Source organism: Belonocnema kinseyi, chromosome 6, assembly GCF_010883055.1.
Source record: "Belonocnema kinseyi isolate 2016_QV_RU_SX_M_011 chromosome 6, B_treatae_v1, whole genome shotgun sequence".
Taxonomy (NCBI): domain Eukaryota; kingdom Metazoa; phylum Arthropoda; class Insecta; order Hymenoptera; family Cynipidae; genus Belonocnema; species Belonocnema kinseyi.
The window spans coordinates 77834144-77839811 of record NC_046662.1 but is presented as its reverse complement, the minus strand read 5'-3'; the positions used below and the strand labels follow the sequence as shown (position 1 = coordinate 77839811).

At 27.9% G+C, this 5668-nt stretch overlaps 1 protein-coding gene across 2 annotated transcripts in view; it reads right to left on the bottom strand.

Annotated features, from left to right (window-relative positions):
* The window catches only part of LOC117175113, a 28294-nt gene extending 22898 nt beyond the window's left edge, over positions 1–5396 (bottom strand). For both annotated transcript variants that reach the window (XM_033364683.1, XM_033364684.1), the window contains exons 1-2: positions 5187–5396; positions 4229–4592 (exon numbers count right to left, since the gene is read on the bottom strand). In XM_033364683.1, coding sequence (XP_033220574.1) covers positions 4229–4592; positions 5187–5226 — 404 coding nt within the window. In that variant the 5' untranslated portion in view covers positions 5227–5396. The remainder of the gene's footprint in view (positions 1–4228; positions 4593–5186) is intronic.
* Positions 5397–5668: the final 272 nt, after the last annotated feature.

The window sequence follows — 5668 nt, the reverse complement described above, 5'->3', positions numbered from 1 at the left end:
TTTATAACTTATATTGCTACTCAATAGCAGTACTATCAAAAACCTGCTGCTACGAAGACGTTGGCCACGATGACAACTGCCCTGAAAATGGGATGTGTAGAACGATTCGTCGGTCCAACTCTTCGTAGTAACGAAACCAGCGAAGGCGCGCCACCAGAACCTCGGTACAGGTACACCAGAACCTCGGTAAAGGTACATTGAAAATTTTCCAGAAGTACCGGCTCAGGGATCGAACCCCGGACCTCTGAGGTGAAGTCCGAGTGTCTAACCAACTGAGCCACCGAGGCTCAGTTATTATAATAATATTATTATCTAATATTATCATAATACTAATTATTAATATTATTATTATTATTATTAAAATAATGGACCTTTCTTATTTTTATTTTTGAATGTATATTAATCTGCTTTATGTTGAGGGCAAAATCATGTGCTGAAAAGCGATAAAAGAAATATATATTACTAAAACTCATTCATAAGGTTAAAGCCAAATCTGTACAACCGTTTGTTAAAATTTTTGGAATTTTTTCAATATAATTTGAAAGGCAATTCTACATAGTGTTTTACTAACTAATGGAGATATTTTTATAATTTTATTTCTGAAACCTATTCTCCAAGCAATATAATAAAATAAAATGTAGGAATATTTATAAAATTATGATTATTTTTCATTTTTAAAATTAATATATACAGAGTACAGTTTTTCTATGAAATTTCACGATATTTTTGCACCATGTTTGACCCTAGGGCAGAATCAAGAAATAATATTCTAAAAGGATGTTCCTAAGTTATGAAGATACTATACAAAAAGATAATTTTAGAATTGTCTTCTCCTTTTAAAATCACGAGACATTTCCTCATAAAATAAAATTGGTTAAAATTATTTTACAATTATTTATATTACAATTATTTTCGATGGAAATAAAATTGGAAAAACTAAATTTTGCAACATTGAGATAAGTATTTTATAACATTAAGGTTTCGTAAAGTTTTCATATATTAAGAAAGCATATGAGGTCAAGTTAATAACTTTTCGGCTTTTTCTCTTAAAATCCCCAAAATTTCGATTACAGCCTAAAATAGCATGAAAAGAGATGTGTCAAAAAGAACAAATAGGACTTTATAGATTTTTGTTTTATTGGATTTCACTAAATATTAGGAAAAATTCGAGTCTTTTTAAAAGATGTTTAGAACGTTTAGAAGTTTGGAAGAAATCAAGAAATACGAGTATTTGATAAATTTTCGCAAATGTTTGCAAGTTTTTAAATATTTCTAATACATTTAAAGTTTCTAAAGTTAGTATTTGAAATCTTTAAAAATCTAAATTTCTAACAGAATTCAAATTTAAAATTCTATTTGAATCTCTTCCATTATTCTAAATATTTCTTGAATTTACTCGATTTTTTTGTTTGTAATTTATTAATCTTACTAAACTAAACAGTTTGCTTTTACATCTTCTACACTCTTCTTTTTAATTTTATGAAGTCTTTTGATATGTTTAGATACATTTTTAACTTTCCTATGAAATAAATTTTTTTTAATAAAAAAGATTTACAAATTTTCAAACGAATGATAGGGAAATAATTGTTTTTTTTCTAATCTTGTTAGACCTTCTATTCTTTAAAAACAACTCAAACTTTTCCTAATTTTCTTTTAATTCTTCAAAATCAAACAAAAATTGCCTTTAAAATTTTTCAGATTCCTTTTAAAATGTTTTAAAATGATCTTTTAAAATTAATTTTTCGAAATAAAAAGTTATTTCAATTATTCCTAGAAACCTAATTTTTTTCATTTTCGTGAAACCTTAAAAAATTCTTAACAAATTGTTACAAGTTTTATTTATTTTTAGATCGTTTCAAAATTTTTGAATATCTCTTAACCCTCTACCGCCCACAGTGACATATATGTAACGTTTGGAAGACTTGAGTTTTTTTAAAAATGACTTTGAGACGAACAACAATTTTTAACGCAAGGATTTACATGAAAGTCAGGACGGCCATGAGCTAGAATTTTAGTTTTGTATACACTCCATCATAGGAATAATATGCCTAAATATCTCCAAATTCAGAAAAAAAGAAAGTTTTAAAGGCGGTATGGGGTTAAACTTATTCAAACTTGAAAACACATTTTTTAAACTAACATAAACTTTTAAAAAATTACGCAAGAAAGCTTAATAAAAATTAAGTTCATCATTTTTCCTAAAATTATATAACAATGGCAAAATTGCAACAATTACTACACACTCTTTTACGCCCTTTTTAAAATTGTTATGAAATAATAAAAAAAATTTGTATTCTTATCCAATTTTCCTTCATAATTCATTCCATTCCATTTTTAGTAAAAAATGTATCTTTTTTAATCGAAAATCCAACTACATGTTTAAAAATTTAACCATTCTGTTGTAAATTCGATTGTTTTTATTCAAAATATTTTTCCGTTGAAAATTCATTTCTTACATAGGAAATTAAACTATGTTGTCGAAAATTAGATTTTTTATCTAAAAATGTAACTATTCTATTTTCGGTTAAATACTTATTTTTTAGTTTTAATATTCATGTTTAAAGTTAAAAATTTAACGATTTTAGAAAAATTTTTTTTTAATTTTTTTTTAGTTGTAAAATTTTTCAGTAAAAAAATTAATCATTTTCGGTAGAAATGTGTTCTTCTTGTTTAAAAATGCATTTATTTTAATTAAAAATTCATTTCTTTTGTTGAAAATGTATTTTTTTTATAAAAATTCTTTTCTTTTCTTTTGAAATGGTTGAAAGTTGATGTATTTTTTTGGAAATTAAACTATTTTGATTTAAAATTTTGGGTTGTAAATTTTTTTTTAAATGATAATGTAACCGTTTTTCGTTGAAAATTTATCTATTTTGTTAAAAATTCGTTTTTTTTCTTTTTGTACGTAAACACATTTCTTTGGTTGAAAATTGAACTATTTTGTTGTAGCTTTTATTGTTTTTTTATTCAAAATTAGTTTCTTATGCAAATTTAATTGTATACTATAATTTTCAGTTAAAAATGTATTTTTTTAAAGTGATTTCTTAGGTTAAAATTTAACTATTTTGTCAAAAATTAGTTTTCATTTGTTAAAAATTAATTGTTTGTTAAAAATATGTCTAAGATATGCAGCACTACATATGATACATTTTAGACCCAAAAGTCTGCCCTGCTATATATATATATATATATATATATATATATATTTACGCGAAGTAAATTATATTTTCCTTTTTGTAATAAGTCAAATGGTTCTAATGTAATTCGGGATTTCAAAACCGAAATAAATTTGAGGAGCAACTAGATCGTCATTCATTAAGTCGGAAGAGCTCGGATTTCGGCTCGCACAAGCCTACACAAGTTAACTGCGCGTGCGCGCGCAAAGCAACTTATCGGTGTTAGTTTTTGCAACGCATAGTGTCGATTGTTTGTTTATACCGCTCTAACCTCAAAATCTCAACTTTGACATGAGTTTTTTGCCTTTCGTGGTATAAAATACTGTTCGATATTTGTGTGAGAGGTGATTTTTAGCGAATGAGACTTTTCTCACTAGCTTCGCTCGTGCGAAGAACGTTTCATTCGCTAAATAATCACCTCTCACATGCGTATCGAAATGTACTATTCTATCTCCGACTTAGTGTTTGATTTTACACTGTCCAGTGAAATGTTGCGTTTAGATTAAGACTTTCACATCTCCTCGGTATAATTCGTTAGTATTTTCAACACTGGGAAGTAGAGAGTTCGTAAATTTACCAACTTTACACCGAAGAAGTGTATACTAGTAGGAAAAATGCTTTTTCGCACCAAATCATCGCACCGTATCATTACAACTTCGCACTTCAGTGTGAAGTTGTACGAATTTTTTTTAACAGTGTACGTTTTGGTATCCTTATAGAATAAATGGAAAACGAATCTTAGCTTTGTTTCTTGAATATTGTTTAAAAACTTCTCAAGTGAAACATCCTTAAAAAAATGTAGAAATATCTCTACTTAAGGTAATTCAACTCGTAATTTCATAATCTTTCTAATAATTAGAAGATGTTTAGCATCATGTCAGACTGATGTTAGTTATTCTGTTTCAAAATCATCAGTAATTTTTAGTGCCACTCATGCTATATTCCTGTTGATAATTTCCTAAGGTATTGTGTATATATTATATAAAATTTAAATTAAAAATCTATAACTTACGTTTTTAAGCTAATTGATATAAATTATCAAACGAACTAACCTTGTGTAATTACAAATTTTAGATTTAGCAGTCTTGTTAATCTGATCCAGTTTCTCTTTCTTCGCACATGGTAAGGCTTTATTGGCGGCACTTGTTATCAGCGGGTCGATTTGTGTATTAGTCATACATTGGTTTTTAGCACGTGGTAGAAATTCCTTATCAGTAAATTTTGTATGACGTAGTACTTCTTTCGGTATACCTCCAATAATTTTATGAATTTTGTTAGTATCTACACGCGCATTAGCCAACCTAGTATGCACGTCAGCTTTAGAACATTCTGCATTCAATTCCGTATCCGTTATACCGAACCAAGCTTCCAAGTCCAATTTTGTATCAATTTTGTTTGAATCACATTCGGAGAGATCTGAAATTTGTTTAATAATATATTATATAAGGATGGAAACTTATGATAATCTATTAAAAATAGAGCAGTAGAGAACTAGATTACCAACAATTTCATGAAAAAAAATTTATTATAAAAGAAAATTCTAAAAAAATAAAGTAGACGTTGTCTATAAAGGATTTATTTTAAATCTCATATTTTTTAATAATACGACATCTTAAATGGGAACCCCTATTGTTTCAAGTTAAAAAAATCACCCTGTTTACACAAAGAACACCACCATTTTGTTAATTTCCTACCTTTTTATATTTTTTGTGGAAACTACATATTTCATCCGCGAGAGACTCTGCGGGATAGAAATAAAAACAGAACCAATATTAGTAAGCCTTTTCCCCAAAAAATAAAAGAGCAAAGTTGAATTTTAAAACCTTTCGTACATAAGATCTACCTTATAGACTTCAGTTGCACTCTTATGTATTTTGAAGCTAAATTTTTTTCTTCACTTCATTGTTTATAAATTCTTTATGCATAAATATGAATAACATTATAAAATCCATTGCATACCAAATTATAAAAAATGTCTATGACTAATTTAATTTCTTCACGTATACTCACCGACAGAAAGTGCCAGAAAAGTTAGGAATAAGAACTTCATCGTGGTGGTATATAAAATTATACTAGTGAAATCAGAAAGTAAGACTTATCACAATTAACAGTTTTACTACTTTTTTTGTACTGATGTCGGGATGCTCAAATCAGACCATTTATATGCTGAGAAAATTAGGCATTCAAACAAGACCGTATCCAGGGGAGGCTGACCAGGGTTTAATGTCTCCTTCACCGAAATTGTTGAAGCATGAACATAATGTACATATACTTTTATGTGTGCCGCTGCAAATACCCCCCCCCCCCTCGATTTTTTCCTGAATGATAACCCCTTCCGAAACATTTTTCTAACTGCCACCTTGCTTACAAAACATGTAAAACTTATACACTGATAAGTTGGTCTGTTTGTTTAATTTTCCGTTATCTTGAATGAAAAAGACGAGTTTGAGGAATGCACTAGTTTATAGTAATTTTGTATATTTAGTGTAGCT